Source organism: Labrus bergylta, chromosome 2, assembly GCF_963930695.1.
Source record: "Labrus bergylta chromosome 2, fLabBer1.1, whole genome shotgun sequence".
Lineage (NCBI taxonomy): Eukaryota > Metazoa > Chordata > Actinopteri > Labriformes > Labridae > Labrus > Labrus bergylta.
Window position 1 is genome coordinate 12,401,180 of NC_089196.1, and position 20,488 is coordinate 12,421,667.

A 20,488-nucleotide genomic window follows, 5' to 3' on the forward strand; every position below is an offset into this window, starting at 1 on the left:
ACATCAGGTTTCAGACGGAGGGCCTTGAGTTGAAGACCCCAACAGGAAACACATGCCCAGGTAAGTGGCCCTTAAAAAAGACAGAGGAGCGAGGAGACAATCTTTAAGAGAAGTGAGATGCAGAGAGAGTCCCTACAAACTGTTGTACGGCTGATCTGGGATTAGTCTGGATAGGGCAATCATAGAAATCAGCATAGTGACAATAAATATAGAAGTCAGTATCAGAAGTTTTCATTGCCATATATAGATTGAACCTGAATGTTAATGAAACAAGTGTCACTGAAGGTTACATGCTCTGTTTATATAGGAGCTAGTAACCTCTTCATATCTAATGTAGTCATGTTGTACACATTCGTCCTTTCTCTTTCTGTTGTTCATCGGGGCCCTGCTTGCCTTCATTGTTTTACTGACTACACTGACTCAGTCAAAGCAAAAAGGATCCCAAACAACCTACACGATATGAGTGATGAATAATTCTGAATAATCTGGAAAAAGCACTGCAGCAGAGCTTTTTCTGTGGGTCACGTAACAGCCTGACACTCCAACCACAAATATTCAGAGCAAAAACTCTGGCTCTCTGTTCTGTGTGAAGGCTGATACAGACCAACTAATTTATCATAATCAAAACAAAGAGTAAGAATTAGTTCAGTCAGAAGCATTATTATCTGCCGTGAAATTGTTGAATGTCGCTCTGGAAATTCCTCTCAGGACTAATAAAGTATATAGAAAAGGAAATTCTTCTGAACCAAGCACATATTCTTGCTTGGATGCACTTCCGATCGGTCTAAAAGTGGCTGCCTTAAGTAGGGTAAGTTTGCTCAACAATACGTGATCTGTAAACTCCTCCAGGCCTTAAAGAAGAAGATGAGCTGTGAGTTTGTATAATATGTCTACATAACTTCCGCTAGGAATCCTCGGAAAGAGCCAATAGGTAGGAGTCCGTGAGGAGGTGGTGGGTAGGCACAGGGGTGCGGTTTCACCAGGAATACCCACTTGCCCAAGAACCCTTTTCTTTCTCTGTGTGGGTGAGTGCTTCCCTTTGTCGGTTACTCATGCACCTCCTTGTATATCCACCGCTTCCCTCCCCCTCTGCTGCACACCCTGTAAACCCACACCTACGACAACCAGCACCCACGTCCTTCTAATGCAGTTCTGAGAGCATCATTCTCCCTTTTACTTGCAGTCAGGCTAACAGACGGGGAGAGAGAGCATGACAGATGGTGTTCACAGCTCTATTTCTGAGGCTGGACTTGTACCGCCACAGCCACTCCTCCCCCCCTCGCCTATTCCACTCAAGCCAAGTGCTTATGACTGCCTCCTCATCTTCGCCTCAGAAATCAGCCCATTCATTTGCAGGGTTATTGTGAATTAAAAGTATGTGTCTCATAAGGAACCTCACACTTCGCAGGTTAAACACAGTTTTTCCCCCTCTTTAGTGGCATAAAGAAACACATGACTGCTAAAATAGGGTACTAAGTTATCCAGAGAAAGCATAACATCGTCAATTTAAACAACATTTCTGGATTTAAAAATACTAGATCAAAAGATTCTTTATTATGGGGGGAAAAGAGAGCAGTGAATTCAATAGAAGTACTTAGAATACTATTCAACACTCCGTCTTCAACCATCAGCCCATCCTCAATTTTATATGTCCATTGTTATTCAAGTGTACCATAATGCAGGATTCTCTTTAAACTGCAAATACGTTGCTGCTGACTATAAGAATTTCCTAAGATTTGGAGGCCAGGAGATGCTCACCATTTGGCAAGAATGCAGCCACACACACTTAGTGGTTCCTGTGACCATTAAGCCACATAAGGCAAAGGACACTAACCACTCAGAATACCTCACTGGTATGTCGGGCTTCTGTAACCCGCAAATGAATTAACTCTCCACCCCTCACCAAATTCAGCACTGAAAATAACCTGGAATCCCCAAGCTTGGGTCCATCTTTGTCAGGAGGTGCTTAAGGCTGTCAAAAGTGCTGGTCAAATTCTCTCAGGATTGACATTAACCATAACCAGAATATGTTTTAACCAGCAACAATTAAACAGTAATTAAAAAGCAATTTTAGAAAGTCACTAAAAAGTAACTATACTGGCAATTTATTTTGGAGGATATGGTTCTTTACTTATGTATTTCTATTGTTGATACTTGATCCACTACAGAGGAGGGTAATTGTACTTTTTTGTCAATGGATCAAATGAAACCTTTGGTTAGCAACTTTGCAGTTTACAATTACTATTAAAAACACATTAAACTAATAAGCTGATGTGTTTTATGGATAAAAGCCCTCAGCAGTAAATAATGCAGTTACAATCTGCTCTACTTTTGGAAGCTGCATCAAGTGATTTCCACAGTTATGCATCAATAATTATATATACAGTATATGACCTAAGACCACATTTTGTTGGAGCTTTATGGTTTAGTGTACAACCAATTATTTTCTGTGGGAGTCATTTAAATCAAACAGACCAGTGAAGTTCGTTATTACAATCAATTGCAACCTGCATGTTCACAGACAAGAGTGAGTTACTGCTGAATGGCTTCTATTACTGCAGACAAGCAACCACAGTTTATCTATTTGGAATTTATTTAGGTAAGGGGCATCAACCTCTGATATACTGTTAAATAACTGAGTCAAAATATGTATGCAAAGACTGAACCAGCTGGTAAAGAATGACCTAAGAGGTAAGCTAACAGGCGGCTTCACCTTTTCAACTGGTGCAAACTCAATTTTCACATAGGTAATCCAGTGTTCTTAAAAAAAAACCTCCTGTGTGTCCTTTGCATGTCACAAATGTTTTTCTCTGATAGGTGAATATAGCACAAAAAACAACTTTGGCCCAATCAAGACCTGCATTTACCGGGAGGAATGCCAGCCTTTACTTTGTAGCAGGCGACCAATACCGTAGTTCTCGGCCAAGCAGCTGGTATGTTGTATCGTATGGTACTGTTAGCAGTTATAGCATGTGCAAGGTATGTTTGTTTTTCCATTCATTATTTCATATTCATTCATTTATATTAATGTAGCTGCCGCTTAGCTCCAACCCCATCAGTTAACACAGAACATTAAAACGTATATGGTAGTGGTTTTACTCCAATTGTCTTTTTTTTCATGTCATAATGAAAATAATTACCTTGAAATGAAACTGACAATAGTGAATCAATTGAGCCATAAAGCGTAGTAATAATTAATTCTGGAGTCTTTGAGGGCCCTGTTTAAGGTAAGTGGGCCTTGGAGTCTTGGATGATTAGTTGGTAAAGCAACCTAATGGTGATCAACTGAGCAGAAAGGAGTGGCCTCGGCAGGACAGGGTGAAGCGAGTGGGGGAGTCACCCATGATCTGCTTCAGTGCATCAACAAATTAAACCAGTTACCAATAGCCTGCTAGACTAATGGCTTTAGTAACGAAACTCATTTGGCTTTGGTAATGAACTGAGTTTGAAACACAAACAGTCCAGTTATTAAGCGAACTCCAGCCATCACTGACATCAACCGACACACTGTGATGTACCAACCCTACACTACATTGGTTGGGCTCATTAGCAGGGAAACATACCATTACTCAAACCACTGGCTTAAGAAACTAGCCAGCCAAACTCATTATTAGACTCATCTATCCAGTCTAATTTGCATACATTACACATTTAACAAAGCGAGCTGTAGTGTGCTGGGTTGGTCATCTCATTCATAAAGAGCAGATTGGGCCTAACAGGGCAGAGTAAAGGCCAAAGTGAGAACGTTTTAATAAGATAATTTTTATCTAACCTAGGTGCTGCTTCCAAGCCTGTACAGCTCCTGTGTGTGTGTTAGCAAGTATGGGTGCTGATGAGTCTGTACTTAACTACTGTTGAGGGAAGCCCAAGCCTGAGTTCCCAAGGTAACAGTCAGTTTGAGTGGGGGCTGACTGACTCATTTTTAAAGGGAATCCTGGAACCTGAACAAGGCTGCCCACTCGCCCCACCCCCAGCTTCATCAGCACAACAAGCAAACAAGGCGCTGACATGTCCCCTTATAGGGCTTCCCACTGACGGGGGTGGCACTGGAAAATCCCAGCCGGAGCTTGCCTACAAGGAGCATCAGTAGACACGCACACACAAGCAGGAGGCCTTGCTGCTGCGTGATCACAGTGGTTTGGGGTGGTAAGACCAAAAATCCAGAGATAGTAAACTCATACAAATACATCCAGGCTCATGCTTGTTTTTTAAAAAATATATGAGGTGATGGGGTAGATGTAAGGGGGTGATAGAGGAAGAGAAAGATAATTCCTTTTTAAAAAGTTAATGGTATATATGTGAGATATTTTTTGACGTGTGAACAGTGACACAAAATAAGAAACATCAAAACGCAGTGGGCACAGGCATGGAGAGAGAAAACGAAAGAAGAATAGAAGCGTAGGATGAAGGAGGAGTAGGTGGACAAGAAAACGAACTCTTTGCCCACACAATTAATCTAATTATTAGGAAATTAAAAGTGATCAACAGGCGTGTAATTGACCATTTAATTAGTTCAAGGTCAGTCTTCAGTATTCTTTTGACTTTGGGAGAATGGTAGAAAATGGAAACATTTAAGTTATACTCACTCTATTTACAGTTACTCGGTAATCCCACAAATCCCAGTGTTTCAACATAGATGTGATATTATGTTTAAATTTCACAACAGATTAATTTAATATTAATCAAATATTTTGTATTTCCAATAAAACAAAGACAACTTACAAATTTGAGTATTAACAATACATTTTTAAACACTGAAATCTGACGGTCAAACAAAAAAGGGAACATGTACTGTCAGTTATCCCTGCTGTTAAAAGTAGCAATTTGATATGCTTCTGTCCTCAGTTTTATCTGTTGATAACTCTACAGTTCATTCAGTGTCTTTAGTCATTAACAACTGAGAGCTGGTACAAAGGGATTTAAGAGGCAGCATTACTGTTTTGAATCACTGGATGTTTAATTCTTCTATTATAATTGAGGCAGAAGCGAGACAGAGGTTATGGTAACTGCTGGAAACCTGTCCCACTTCACAGAAAGGTTAATGAACCTTACAAGTCCTATGGGAGATGGAGTATGCTGTTAATTTGACAAACGTGGGAAATAAATGCTTTTATGCTTTTATTGACGGTGACCAATAGCGGCCTTTGCTGAAATGAAAGGTTTTAGTCTTTTGGGTGCTTTGCTATGAGGCAAAACAATAATGTGGAATGCATTTGTTGAAAGAAACTAAGTACATAATTGTTCAGATAGCATTTTCAGGCCAAAAAGCATCTTCATTATTAATTCCTACTTTTGGGGAGCATATACTGTGCAAAATGTACAGTAACCTGATGTTATGAAACGCCTGCCTTTATTATGAATACATTTGTGGGAATGAGGGTTTTTAAAAAGCTGTACTTTAGAATCTACATATTTCCACATTCCATTTAATGCACCATTGATCTGGGTCTCATTTTAACAGGGCACCAAGGGTATAATATCCTGACAGCTGGAGAGAAAAGTGTGTAACAGTGTCAGCTCTAACCTGAATTAGTCGGGGAGGGGGGGTAGAGGGATTCAATGCAAAAGGTGGCTTTGATACGTGTGTTCAGGACACAGGTTTTAGGCACAGTACCAACTATGTATACAGTGTGCATGATTAAGAGATTAAATGGATAATCTCCTTCCTATTCAAAGAGCTTGACGGAGGAAGGGATCTGGTTTTACAAAGACAGAATTTCTCTAAAGCTTCAATAAAACCAACATTCAGAGTTCAGATAGACATCCAAGTTCATCAGTTACTCAAAAGAGAATAGTTTTGACTATCTCAGGTATAAATGATTTTCTTTATATTTGTTCATCTGGGAAATCCTGGGCATTTTAAAACCTTAGATGTACCTTTTTCTTTTTTTAGGCATAACAAAACAATTTTCACTTGATTCTGTTTTAAACATTTTCAAAAAAGAAAAAGAAAATCTACAACACTAAACTGTACAAACTGTATATGTGCATGCATCTATGATAATACCCATTCAATAAAATACATAGTAACTCTGGAAGGGGTATCATGCTGCGCAAGACCTTTACTTTTTTAATTTAGTACATTAAGCTAATTATACTTTTGAACATGCATGTTGATAAATGTATGCAGGTAAGTGAATAGAGTCGTTAGCTCCAAAGCTGGCTTTGGTATTGGTATTACTGATACCTGATATATAATGGCCACCACCAAATCAAAACCACCCTCTTATCAAGTCAGAGGAGTATTCACTGTTGGGGCTGATTGGTGCCGACAAGTATCAGTGGTAAGGTAAGGCCAGTCCTAGACTGCATGAGCTAGACCAATATGAAAACAGACAGAACATGACCGAGGCCATTTCTTCAGCTTCACTGCATGATGATGCTTCTTCAGCCGCTCCATCTCCTCGACTGCAACTTGGTTGAATAGTCCGAACGTCTCTGTTTATCAGAGACCTCAGCCAGGTCATGGAAATATGAATGATTCAGAGTTGAGACCGATCCTTGGACAGGACAAGTTTGAACAGCTGTTTATAACTGCTGTGATTGTGACGGGCTGGTGAGAACAGCAGGTACCAAAACCTCCTTGGAGTTGAGAGAAGCTTTACTCAACGAGAACGAGGGTTGTGGAGAGGCAGCATTTGTATCCAAGTATAAGATACTTAATGTGATACTTGTTAATATAGAGAGTAATGTATTCATAGTGGTAATCTTGCATTGTTAACAGTAAGGGAGCAGTTTGAAACAGGACTACACCATCACCAATGGGGTTTTCTATAGGCTCAATTCCTTGGAAAACTTGGTGAGAGGAAGAGACAGTTTTCTGGCAAGAGATTAATGGAAAAGTAACCCACACCTCCAGAGTCCACAAGTGCTTCTAACCAAAGACTATTTCTCTTCCAAGGGGGAAAGGGTTGCAGTCTCCCCACTCTTTAGTGATTGCTGGCATCTCCTGGCAACACAAGATACTGAGAATGTAGAAGTCCCTTTTCTTCAGGTTACAGGCATCTTCCTTTGGTGATGGTTCGGCAAACTTAAAGGCCTTTTATTCAGAGATAGTGATGTGCGCAAGGGGTGTCTTGGGGTAGCGGAAAAGAATCCCTCTCTGTTTGAGACCTATTATCCAGTTTGGGTTTTAGACCTGTCATCCCGTTGAGCATTTGAAATAAAACATTTAAAAGCTTAAATAAAACCGTTCTGTTACTTTATTACCATTTTAAAAATATATATGTATATGTTTCATTTTACATAAACAAACCATTTATGTTGCCATTCTTTTCAAGGACAGATTCAGTAACTTCTGTTGCTAGAAGGGAAGGTAGGCTCTTAGGGCGTTTAAAGCTTATTAGTTATGTTAGTTGACTAACTGGTATTAAACTTGTCTAAGAAAACAAAGCTAAGGCTGTCCTAACCTTACAGGCCAGTCCAAAATATCTCAGTGAAACTGGCCCTGGTCTTGGTCTTTTTCAAGCACCCCTTCTCTTCCAAGCCAACTTACTCACTTTCTCACTTTCTCCCAGCAATACCATGGGCACTGTTTCCTTTGCCTGCATGCACAATGTTTGCCAGAGGAACACACAAGAAATCCAAGCTCCACAATCCCTCTTAACCTTTGACCTTGGCTTATTGTTACCTGTGAGCAGTACTGTGGCAAACATGCTGTACAAGTACTGTACAGCCCTGCAAGCTGTTTGTGTTCTGCAAGTATGGAGGGCAGGGGAGGAGGGAAGGAAGAGAGGGAGCTATTTAATCCCCCCCAAAGGAACTCCCCTCTCAACCCGTATCGTGAACTCACAGGCAAATCGCGTTGCTGGAAGGCACACCACACACACACTGCTGTCTTTTTAATTTCATCAGCTGAAAGAAATCTATACAGTGCTTAGGAATCCGACTGAGCAGCGGAGAGAAGTGAACTATACAGCACCCTTGAATGTAAACAGGTTTCTCACAAACTGTAGCATAAAAATACCACATTGTAAGAAACCTCTTGGCTATGATAATGGTCAATAGTACAGATCAGAGGTCTTAGTAGATTTTACGGTTGTTAGTCCTACAGCATATCAATAAGCACAAGTTGAACAAATCCAGAGAACAATCCAGAGGAAATGCAGCAATTGTACACAAATTATTCAAGGATGGGTGGTTAAATATTGGCTTCTTCTGAATGCATTGTATTGATGGTGGCTCTTTCCTTCCCATTATGAAAATAATTATTTCTGAGGATATTAGGAACGCTGTCATTAAATCCCAATTCAGTCAGATCCTTGTTTTCAGAACAGAAATGGGCTTTAATCTGCACAGAATGGACTCAGCTTGTGCCTTTTTCTTATTATTAAGTACTTAAATAAAACAAAAATAGAAATAATCATCATTTAATATTCATGAAACAGAGCAGTGCCAAACATTCTGTTTAAAGAAGATTTTTAAACATCGTTTACCATCTTTTAACAATGTTGGACAGAATATTTTATTTATCACAGTTGATCCCCTGCACAAGTGCCCTTTTCACGATACACAATTTCACTCTCGTCACACAAGTTTTTATATATACTGCAGTTTCAAGTCCTATATTGTGGTTTTCTAATTCTAAACTTCAGAACAACTTTTGGAAAACAAACAATCATAATCATTACATAGAGTTAGACAGGCCACTGATATGTGCCAGCTTTGCATAGCTGTCACACTTAATTATCATGCCAAAATCTAAGAAAATACATTGGCTGCAGGAGGTCTTTAGTGAAGTCTTTGTTTTTGTGTACAATTAACTGGCAAGCATACTATATACTTAAGTAAGGGCTATTTTAGGTGAGCATAATTGTTAGTGAGTTGTTTTTATCAGCATGCCTCACTCCCCTTCATTGTACCCTATCAAGAGACACCCCTGTGAGGAAACATTTTCCAGTCTGGGCCCCAGCAACCCCCCACTAACCCTGACATTTGTTCATTTACCCGCCCATTTCTCCACTTCTGGCTTCCGAGCCCGCTTTTTTTCCACTCCATGTCCACGTCAGTCAAAATTGACCAGTTTACAGGGAAACAGGTAGGTAGACTCCAGCAAGCCCCCCACCTGTACCCTGAAACGCATGAATTTGCACGCAGGGCCGACTGCCAGAGATCCTGCTTTACTGACTGAAGTGGAGGGGAGGGTGGTGGTGGTGGGGGGGTATGACAAAGACGACAGCTTGTGTGGGGGAACATTGTCTGCGGCTGCGACTAGAAATCTTTTCAGGAAAAACAGGATTTTATACACAATGGTCGTGGGTGTGAAGAAAGGGGGCACATATTAAAAGAAGCGCCTTTATGCGTGCGGAGCTACTGGTTTTTAAAACTGCATTTGCATGGAGAAGGTCCAATCTGTTCTTTATTTTTCACCCCTACTAGTCTATAGTGTGACAGACTGGATCAAAGAGGGCTTTCCAGGTTGTCCCTGTTTTCTTGGAGAGTAATTGTGATATATCCAGGACAGATAGCACGGTAGAAATCAATGTAGCACACTGACTGACACACAGCAGGCCTACTTAAATAATGCAGATTTAAAAGAGATGCAATATGAATTTCTTCCTCCCACTAAAGCCTAATGCATTTGTTTAAAACAATAAGAATTAGGCAACAAGGGAAAACTATAATTTATGGATGATTATTCTCCCATGGCCCAATCACAGCTTCTGACAGGAAACCATGGCAGCTCACGTTCTTTATGCACTGAAACCTCCTCAATCATCTCACCACGGCAACCACAGCAGGGAGGTCAGTTGTTTAATAGGCTTGGTAGGTTATCAGCTACAGTACTGTGTGTGCATGTGAGTACAAGTGTGTGTTTGTTGTATGTGGACGGGGGATGGAGCTGACAATTGAGCGGAGGATTCTTATGTAATTCTCCCTTTAGGTGGCGGAGAACAGTGAGAGCAGCAGCCCACACTGAAGAAGAACCTGTTTGTTAATAAGCTGCAAGATAAGATCGATAGTATTATTAAAGGCTGTTTGGACGAGAAAACAAGGGGGTCCAGATGCAATAGAGCAATAGGGACACATCCACAGTGGCAGCAAGTTACGCAGGTATGATGTGGGCATGGCTTGCAACAATTTTGTGGTTTAAACTGGAAATTTGCCAACACCATTTTTCCCTTTCTGCTACTGATTCAGATACCTGGACTTGGCTCATACAGAGAAACAAAGTATTGGTGTAAAAACACTGATTGTTGACATTACATTCTGAGTGCCACATTATGTTCTTGTTACTGTCACACGATCATGTGCATAATATATCATATATTTTGGGAGGTAATTGGTTTTGGCTGGGATTGTTGCATTGACCAATGCATGGGAGGCAATTGTAATTTTACACTTCAAACTAGTAAGAATCATGTGCCTATAGCCTCTTCTGCACCCTTTCGCACATGCACACAGATCCATGCTTGCAGACAGCACACACAGTCAAACACACAATGAAATATACAACCTTAGAAAAAGCCACACTGCAGTCCATGCACACTTAAAAAGTTTTTAAAAAACTAAGGTTTTAAGTAAAAGCTTAAAAAAGTAAGGCTAACAAACACTAGCACACAAATCTCACTCAGTGTTTTTTTTTTAGGAGAGTCTGATTAGGTGTAGTGAGGGAATGACTTCCGCAGGCTGAACTCCACGTAGGAGCATCTCTGACATTTGTCTGTCGTTAGCTGACAGCAGGATGAGCACCGCTCTAAATGTTAAGCACCTCCAGCTGGGCCTCCATGTTAAGGGCTATTGTTGACTTGTACCAAGGGAGGTTTTAGATAGTTTTGAAAAAATATGAATGACCTGCATGTTAACTGTATCAGGCTTTAACTAGTTCAAGCTGCAACATAGATGTACAGTACAATAACACAATGTCTATTGTGCTACCCAATGCATGTCTTTAAGTTTTGGCATAACTCTTAATCACTCACAGGAAGCAGATGCTTAGTTTACGTCTCATATAAATATACATTATTGACAACAATCTGTTCAAATTCTATAAGTCACTTACAGACACAAAGAACATGTGTGCTGTGCTGTCAGTTAAAGTTTAAACAAAGAACAACAACAGGGCAAAGAGGGGAGCTGGATTGGATAAAGTTGCTTCATATGACTCGGAGCCAGGAGGCACTTCTATGTAAAAGTTTGTGAAACCATAAACAAGCAAACTGTTAACCTGGGTTAAGAGCATGTTTAGCAACTTTGGAGGGAAAAAAATCACATTAAAAAGGAAAATTGTTAAATTCCTTTGCGCCCACCCCCTTGTCATAAGATATGGATGTCCCGTAAGGTTATTTGTGTTTGCTGGGAAATGAAGTGCTCAACTGGATTAAAAACATACTGCATATGTTTGGAAATCTGTTTCCCTGGGCGTATGAGTGGAGTGAGCGAGCGTGAAGCAGCAGCTTGCGTCTCCTCCAAGAGAGAGGGCAGACACTCTCATCATTAGCTGGGCTACAATGTGCTCCTCTACCTGCTCCAATCTGCACAGCCAGGCTCCTCTCTGACGCCAGACAGATGTTCCCAGCACGAGGTGCAAAGGACCGAGAGGGGAAACGAGAGTGAGCAAGAGAGAGGCAGAAGAATGGAAATATTCAGCAGAGTACACAATAAGAGTTTAATTATGAATAATACCAATGGTTCTTTGTTCTCACAGTGAAGCTAGCTATGGTTCGCCTGGCCTTTGAGAAATGTTTTTGGCTTCCATATGGGGGCAGCTGTCTGTCAAAAATAAACACTTAAATCTTAACATGCCACAGTAGGATAATTACAGAATAAAGAACAATGCAATTATGTATGTTTATTTGCAATACTGGAGAGGTGTTTCTGCTAAAACAAACTTAGGGCTCAAGCTGCGATTAAAATGTTATTTCAGAACTCAATACTATCATTTTCTTTTTCTCAGGTCCTAATGATTTGCGAATTTGACTGTCTTTAGTTTATTATAAGCTATACACAGAAAGAAAGTGTATGAAGGAATGTTTCTATGACAACACAAAGAGGGAGTGCCGTACTTGAGTGGAGGACTGTTTTGACTTTTCCTCCTTTAAGAATAAAGATCTCCTAAAAAAAAAACCCTCAAACTAAATTACTGAAAGAATCATTAGTGCAAAAAAGCAAATAGCTTTTTCTTCAGTGAAATTAACTGTCAAAATATGAACTTGTAAAAAAAGAGACTTGTATCTTTGCATTAATTCACACACTCTTTCTCGTTTAGAAAACCAAAACTGCCCAAATAACACTTTTATCTTTCGAAACAAAAAACTCTTGTCTTGGGTTTTGGCCTGTTGGTTTTAGAAAAACAAAAAGACAAAGTTAAAATCACAAGTATACAGTAATGCAGTAAGAAGTTACACGCCTAATCGCTTGTCGTTAAAGGACATCTTGAGGTGTGGAGCAGACGATCTCTGCAGGCCGCAGAATTCACAAACACAAAGCCAGCTGGTCTGATACAGTCACAATACTTCACTGTTTGTATTTTCCTGACCGGCAGCAGAACACAGGCTCTGTCCCCCTTTGGGAGCTGCTACAATAGAGAAGGATGTAAAAAGCATGCAAATCCCTCATGCACCAGAATAATGATAAGCACAGAACGCTGTGTGCTGAACTGTCCTTCAATTAGATAGTGAGAGGAAGTTAAAAACAGGTGATGGTTTAAAAGTCAAAGAGCCTGTTGGGTTTAATCTGGAGATGAAAAACTAAACGGAATATCTCAAAACATCATGATGTTAGCCTCTTGTCTTACTACAACAAAACTAATAGCATTAATACCTTTGACTCCAGTGGATACTGTTTACATATTTGCATGTAAGATTTTTCTTTTTTTACAAATTCATTTTACAAACAAATTACTTGAGGCACAGAAAATCCAAGAATGATCTTTATGTAAACACTTCTGCACAGCCTTAGTATAGAAAAGCTATTTCAGACAGAATGCATCTTACAAGGAGAGAAACCCTCTGCAGACAAACTTCATACATGATAAAGAGTAAGAAGAAATCCATAAAAACCTAAGGCTACACATTGCTGTTTAAATGGGATTTCACAGCGATAATGAACACCTTGGCTTTTCTCAGAGCAGGAAAAAAGCTTTAACTCTCTTGCAAGTTCTTATTGCATCATGTTGACTCACAAATCGCCAAAAGTATAATGAGAGAAGTATTAACAAGTGAAAGTAACACCCGGTGGTGTATTTGTATAAGCTGCCTCTATTCACATACTAATGATTTGCTTGTTACAGTAATTATCGCTGCGAGACCATACCGGAACATCTGCATTGATTTAGACTCTGAGAGAGCAGAGAGCGGGAGGGAGAGGCTCACAATCTGGATTGCCACTTCCACAGCTAGACAACAATCTGTTGATGGTTATTTTGGTAATTGTCCATAATTGATGTAAAACACTGAGTGTGTTGCAGAAGATTCTAAATTACAATTTCTGTAGCTCGCTGGGTCATTGAAGAATGGCCTCAGTGCTGAAAAAGTAAAAAAACAGAATCTAATAATGTGAGTTCTGAAAAAAACTGGACAGCTGGTGGGAGAAGACAAGACACTCAGCCACACGGTGTACACTTAACTGCTGGAGTTAACGAAGCCTGGCAGTCAAAAGTAATGATGTGACACCTGACATGCGCATTAAAACAGGATTGTCTTTTACATGTCAAATTTGGTGGTTACATTGCTAAATTATAAATGTGTTTTAAAGCTTCATGGATGAACCAGAGTAGCCTGTACAGATATAGTAAGTAACAATATCTACTGAGTCATACAAAAGCCCAGCCAAAATGAACTAAAGAAAAACACACAAAAAAACAACCTTTGTAGCAATAAATATTTCTGGCTTAAGCTTAGAGGAAGTTTAGACAAGAATCTGATCTTTCAACCTCTTGTTCATTTAACAACACAGCAAGGAACACAAAAGAAAACACCAAGAAAACAAATAAAATCAAAAAATGCCTAATGCCTGCTGGAGAAACAGCTAGACAAGACTAATGGTTAATATACTGTTTTCTATTCCAAGTTGTGTACCAATGACCAGTTATGATCATTAAGTTTGTTTTCAAAAATAAATGAAATAGGAGCTCAGTAAAGCAAGTGAGGGTGAGAACAGTCGACTAAGTAATCCAGCTAAATGATATCTAGCCTCACCTGGAACACCAGCATTACTGCCTGGCTTTTTACCGATTATACATCTTAAATGAGTCTTTTAAAGTATTCTGTCTAAAATTTCCAAATGATGACATTACATTGTGTATATCTGTTCTATGGTCAGTCAGAAAACTGTGCTTGTTCTATTTATGGTTTTCAGCCTTTGAGCCGCAGTTTGTCAAACCATAAACAGTACAACTTCCTAACACAAAAATCCAAACAAATAATTTATTTCTCCAATCGATTATAATAAAAACCTTTTTTTTTTTTTTTTTTTATCAATTCAAGATATTATGATAAATAATTTAAAGGAATTGTATTTATCTTTTGGGAGCCTGAGGAATGGTAATACACACTCACCTGTCTGTTTCTATAACTAATGCTAACATGCAAAGGTCCATGCTATAGTTATAGATGAATAGCGCACAGCATAAACACTATGTGAGGCAGCGTGCAGTAAGTTGCAACACATATGAAACACTCAAACATCTCCTTCTGTGGTTCAGTTAAGAGCTAGCATCATGATGTATCTCAAAGGTAAGTGATGAGTCTCTAATACACGAGGAAGCCCAGTGTGTCCTTGTTCTGCAACCAACCCTTCTCTAATGAGACCTCGGCTGAAGAATCTGTGTAAATCTGTTGTGCCGTGCTACATGGTCCAGCCTGACCTCGCTTCACTTGAAGCTGAATTAAGGGAAATCTTGTACTGCTACAGATATGAGTAAAAAGTACACGCTAATTATGGAAACATCTACAAACTGGGGCAAGATTGCATGACCTTGGACTATTGAATATATTTGCAAACAATATGGCGGCTAGAGCTCATAATGTTTAACAAGCAAGGATCATAACACTGATCCGTTTGACACATGAAAGCACGACCCCTGACTTCAGTTTGTCTAAACCCACAATCAAACATTTGGAGAGATGAGCATTTGAAACACCTGACATGAGAGAAAATTCCTCTCTAAACCTTGTGATTATGAAACACAATTATAGCAAACAAATGAAGAATATCTCAATTATATTTGTAAACTAGTCTGGTATTTCTCCTGCAATTAAGTATATATGTATTGATATACAATAATAATAAATGACCAACTGCACTGAAACTAAATCCAACATGTTCACTTTAAAAAAAAGAGAAGAGGTTGTGTGAAGTCACCTAGCCACCCTGGTCAATTAAACACCTCCCACTAGGGGTTGGCATCACTCAAAAGGCTCATTAACCCTTCTGACCAACCACCAGTCACAATCAGACAAACACCACGTCACATTGGCCAATCCCTACATGGACAACACAGGTCAACGCCCACACAAGTGACAGGAAATTGAATTGCTGAAGAGAATGTGGTCTGTCTGAGCACTTGAAAGACATTTGTTTATTCGGGCTGTTGATACGACCAGTCAGATTATATGCTTGGAAAAAAAGGACTAAGAGTGATTCCTAATGTAATTTTTAGGTGGAAATTACTGTTTTTATGTATATTATTGATGTATGAAGGTGATATGAGGTAAATATGTGCAGAAACTGAACGGTGGTTGCATAAATCATCTCTAAAGCAAAGCACAGATGCGCTCACAAAAATTCTAAATGTATTCCCCTTGAAAGGTTTACTAAAAAATATTCCAGATACATCACATTTGGATTACTTGGCGTACAGCATTGCCTTATAAAAATGAAACGGGAGCAGTGATACATCGCTGAAGCGTCTTTGTGTGCTTGTTTTTAAGACCACTAGTCTTAATCTACTGGGTTGATCTCCCGGTTCCCGCAGGATTAAAAAATGTCTGCAAACCTCCAAATATTTGAGGCAATCAACAACTCAACACGCATTTGGCGTTAGAATGCAAGACTGTGAAAACACACAAACGAAAGGATGAAAAGGAGTGAAATATGAAGAGAAATAAGGGGATCGGAGCCGTGCCCATTTCGGGGGTGTAAAATATGGAGAAGTGTGGATCATTGGGGGAGCTGCTCTGCCTGGGGGAACAGATGAAGGGAGGACACTCTGCCAAGATCTCTCCACTGGAGGGGGAGCTGAGGGACTGGAGCTCTATGGGAGAAAGAGTGTGCGCCTCACATGCTGCTCTCCTCAATCTCAGTCTCACACGCCTGCATTGACACGTCCCGGGCTCTCTGCAGCAGAGGGAAATTGCTGCTGACAGGGCCTTGCAAACTTTCACAGCCATTTAGAAAGACTTACTCCCACACTTTTGTCACAGGCATTTATTGCACAAGATACATGATATGAAAAATTAACATTTTTTCAACTTGGCATCCTTTTTTCACCAAGTTAGGCTAAAAAAACCATTCATAATTTTTCAGCCCTTGCGAGCGGCCCCAGTGCAGATGTAAACACGAGACATGCCAAGAGAGACCTAGAGATTATGAAAATGCACAATTTTCAAGAAAAAATATCCAAACACTACTTTGAAAATGTTATACCACATGAGTTCCTAATCCAATAACAAACACTGTGTCTGTGTCGCAAAGATGAGGCTGTTTTTAAAGTGAGAGTGGAGGTTTTTACAGACTCACTGTACCTGGATGTCCACCACCAGCCAGTGTCTCCAGTTAGCAGCCTTTGGATTGTTGCGACTTGGAGCATCAGGATCAACCATCACCAGAACATACACCTTAGCCTGCAAACACAAACATAGTGATATATTAGGACTTGGTTTACAGACAATGTGCTTTACTACAGTGCCACACACAGTGATTGGCCCAGAGGCAGCTCCAGTAACAACGGCACCTGATCCCTTTTGCTTTCTAAACACAGCCATGTGCTGTTTGTGCATCACATAGCCCAAGGCTCGACAGCCATCTCTGCAGCGAACCCCACTTTGTTTAAACACTTCAAAACACGCCCTCCCTTTACTATCATAGCTTTGACTTTTTGTAAGTAAATAAAAAAAATGCTGCAAAGTGTGAATTTTGTTCTATTCAAAATATTTGTGGTTTGTTTTTTACGCTGTCACTTGATTTGTCAAGTGGGTGCACAAAGCTGACAAAAACCAGCTCATACCAGAAGGTTGGGTTTGCCTTTTGTTTGCTTGACACACAATCGTAACAGTCTTACTTCAGCTGTCAAGGCCAAAATGTTGCTTAGAAAAAACACATTACAGGAGACAAATGTGTTCCACAATGCATGAAATTAAACAGGAGTAAAAAGATGATGGACATGAAAATATATATAATCTGCAAAGATGATAAAACATGCTGTTAAAAGCCAAAGCACAGCTCTGTCTCCTCTCTGTTATCCGCAAACTTAATATCATTACTGTGACATCAATAAAATGACAGGATTTTGGATCCAACACCCAATCCTCTCGTTAACATATTCACAGTAACTTTCTGCCACTTACACAGTATCTTTGTACCCCTCAATCTGTCAATAGATAAAGTGAGAGAAAAAGCATCTTAACTAACACTTGATCACAGTTATTGGACGTTGACTTGGCGGCTTAACTGCCGGAAAATCTTCATTCTGTCTGTCCCTAAAAGTTAGAGAATTATGAGAGCAGATTGAATTATTGCGAGAGCACATTTGTCATCCCTGGTCGTGTGCCTAAAATCTGCCAGACCATATGATGGGCTTTTTTTATTTTGTTCACTTCCTCTACAAACAGAGACATTAATGAGGGCTGTTTCTAGTCACGTTCTCCTCTCTTAACATATAATGCAGCATAATGATATCATATTTAATGCATATAAAACAGATGCAACATTTCTTACACCCTAACACTGACTACCAAACATTTCAAAGAATCAAAATGCCTGTGTGTAAACATGAGCCATAAATTTCTGTTTGTTGAGTCCTCGACATTCTTCTTAAAGGGCTCTGAAATATTATCGTAAGCCGATGTACTTGAATGAGATAAAGAAGTAGTCATGTATTTTTCTGCAGATGCTCATTTCCAGAAGGATTCTCTGCCTACCTGACAAGCAGTAATAAGCGTAAACAACTAAGCCTAATAATAGGATAATACTGTAGTCTCAGCGATAGTGCCTGCAGGTAACATCCAGACACACCAGCAACAATAGAGCCTCCTCCACAGCCTGTCAAAAGTGACTCTATATCAGTGACCCCCCCAGGCAGCTTACCAACCATGACCTGTTGCCTTCTGAAGAGTTGTAATCCTCATTTGTACATGTTTGCTACCAGGCAAAGACACTGTGATAATGTAGTTACACTAATATTTAATTCAGACCCTGATGTATTCAGAAATAACATTACAGCACACACATGCACACAGATACACACAAACAGTCTAAGAGGTTATTTAAGCATTGAAATTAAAAATGACCTGCAGTCACAATTATCACAGAAAGGAATAGCACTTTATAGGATATTTCACGTAAGTTACCATGGATGGAGATACAGTGTATGGGACAGGCTTAGATCTTCAGAAGCCAAATTTAGAACAACATAAGAACATTTCACATTCGGATTCAACTGTAACAACAAAATCATGGACTATTTTAGGTGGGCACTGTATTTCAACGATTTCTGCGCACATTTACTGCTTGAATTTCTACCTGTAAGAACTTGGCTGGTCCAGCTGGCACCGGCAGCAAATAACACAAGAGGCTCCCTCCATGCTTGCACTTCACACATTGTGGCATGTACCCTTCTCTCTTACAAGGACATTTTTTCCCTCCATCTGTCAATATCCACATTAATTACACACAGATATGTGTGAAAGACTCCAGGGAAAAACAGATGCATATTCTGCCATCTGAAATAATTTATCAGGGCTCCAACAAACTAAATGTATATCAAACATGTTTTAACAGGACTAATTCTCATAAATGGATACTGGAAGGCATACAGTTTCTACAAATATGTGATTACTCTCATTGGCTAACAACAAAGTTAACAATTAAGCCTTGATGATGCTGCGAGTAATCAAATCTATTACTGGTGATATTTCGGAGGGCAACAAAACGATAATTTAAGCTTTAATGTTCCTTGGTTTAATGTATATTTTTTATGCAGTTAATTGATATTATAGTAAAATATGAAAGATTTCACCTGCCCCCTCTGTTATTGAGGTTTTATTGGTATTAATAGGACTTGTATAAATCTGAGAGCCAAAGGCAGAAGTGAAATTTGGGTAGGTGTCAGCCACAGACCACACAGCTATGTTGGGTCATTATACAGGAGGGGATATGAGGCTCCTGGGTGCAGGTTGGAGGTGGGGGAGATTGAGCCTGCGTTCTCTTGGGATTAACCTCCCACTGCCTGCAGTGATCCCCGCAAAACGGCCCAATGGGAACACACCTTAGATGCCATGCGGGTGGAATAAACTCTGCAGCCCACTGGTTATCTCTGTCGCAGCTACTGGACAGTAGTGGAAATATAGGGGGAGGAGTTCTCATCAGGGACACCTCTTGAGACTGGAGGGGATGGCTTTTACAAAGTAATTATTAATTATATATAATAGAAAGTCTGAAGTATTTTGCATTCGGTTTGTTTATTTTTTTATTGTTAACAGATGACATGAAACACCAACTCCAAGTCAAACACATGGTTTCACAGCCCTGAGTTTGATTATTGGTCTTTCCTGTTTTTATTTAATACCCAGGTGTTACTCAATTCCCTGTTTGAATTTATCCAGTCTGAGTTTAGTTTTAGTGTTTCCTGTTTTATTTTGTAGTTCTTGCCCCCAATGTGACTTGTCTAGTTCTGCTTCCTGCCTTCGTGTGTTTTCCCTCCACTGGGATTGTGTTCCCCACCTTGATTGTTTTCACCTGTGTCATTAGTCTCACCTGCGTTTGATTACCCCAGTGTGTATTTAGGCTCTATGATCCTTCCCCTCTATGTCAGTTCATTATGTCTACCTCCCAGAGGTGCTAAATGGCTTTTTGTCTTGAATACCAGTGTTTCCAGTTCAGTTGTCCTTGTTGCTCCTTGTGATTTTATCCTGTTTTGTTGGTGATTTTGTTTTGCCTTTTTGTCCTTTGTTTAGATAAATCACATTGTTAGCCTGCACCTGGGTCCATTATCTTCTTTAATTGTGAAACGTGACATATGGAATAAATAAAGTGTTTAGAAAACCGAATGATGGGGAAGAACAAAGGCAGAGGAAAACCAGTGTCTCTGAGGATGATAACTACTGGCTTACCTTTGAGTGAACTCTGCTGGGGATGAGAATCAGAGAGATGTCTAATCGCTGCTCTCGTAGAAGCAGCCTGTGCTATTGAGCCCCGCTCTGCTAACTGATGACACCACGAAGGGCGAGAGAGAGTTAGCAAGAGGGAGGGAGGGAGGAGAAGCCCCTGTGTGAGTTTACAAGTTCATACTTTATCCCTGACCCAATACCAAACAGTGTCGTCCGTGCAG

At 39.9% G+C, this 20,488-nt stretch overlaps 1 protein-coding gene across 1 annotated transcript in view; it reads right to left on the reverse strand.

The window, feature by feature from the left end:
* LOC110002393 (phosphatidylethanolamine-binding protein 4) overlaps positions 1 to 20,488 on the reverse strand; it is a 50,217-nt gene that overhangs the window by 10,548 nt on the left and 19,181 nt on the right. Inside the window, exon 4 of the mRNA XM_020657994.3 lies at positions 16,686 to 16,784. Coding sequence (XP_020513650.2) covers positions 16,686 to 16,784 — 99 coding nt within the window. The remainder of the gene's footprint in view (positions 1 to 16,685; positions 16,785 to 20,488) is intronic.